This window comes from Sphaeroforma arctica (genome assembly GCF_001186125.1).
Source record: "Sphaeroforma arctica JP610 unplaced genomic scaffold supercont1.582, whole genome shotgun sequence".
NCBI classification, from domain to species: domain Eukaryota; class Ichthyosporea; order Ichthyophonida; genus Sphaeroforma; species Sphaeroforma arctica.
In genome coordinates this window covers 10,137-10,710 of record NW_014039976.1, presented here as the reverse complement: position 1 = coordinate 10,710, position 574 = coordinate 10,137, and the positions used below count along the sequence as shown (strand labels likewise).

At 46.0% G+C, this 574-nt stretch overlaps 1 protein-coding gene across 1 annotated transcript; it reads right to left on the bottom strand.

Annotated features, from left to right (window-relative positions):
• Positions 1 to 297: 297 nt before the first annotated feature.
• Positions 298 to 564, bottom strand: SARC_07393 (hypothetical protein; the record flags this gene model as incomplete). Its single annotated transcript, XM_014298667.1, has 2 exons — positions 298 to 321; positions 352 to 564. 2 exons carry the CDS (start codon positions 562 to 564, stop codon positions 298 to 300), a joined length of 237 nt encoding a protein of 78 aa, XP_014154142.1.
• Positions 565 to 574: the final 10 nt, after the last annotated feature.

The window sequence follows — 574 nt, the reverse complement described above, 5'->3', positions numbered from 1 at the left end:
CTGTTGAGTTGTAGTACTCAGGGATATTGCACAATCCATTATAATTGTCAAGGAATGTCGTGCCATTTTTACCAGTCGCCCACGGGCCCCACCTCTCATGGACGTCAATGTTACACCATTCGTCCACATCACAGATGTCAGGGTCGTGATAGTAATCTGGTTGCGGAAGCTGTGGGCAAAATAAACCATCGCAGATGAAAGGGATAAGCTGGCCGGCGATAGCAGGCACGAATGATTGATTTTTTTACAACTCTGATCTTTCTGGCGATATTTTACAAAACGACCCCTGGCTGGGACTCAGGGGCCATGTGTTTTCTCACCCTGACAAAACATTTCCCAGGTTTTCTGCACCTCCAGATCTGTGGAGTTGTAGTACTCAGGGATATTGCACAATCCATTATCATTGTCAAGGAATGTCGTGCCATTTTCATCAAACGCCCACGGGCCCCACCTATCATGGACGTCAATATTACACCATTCGTCCTCAGCACAGATGTCAGGATCGTGGTAGCAATCTGGTTGAATCTGTTGAGTTGTAGTACTCAGGGATATTGCACAATCCATTATAATTGTC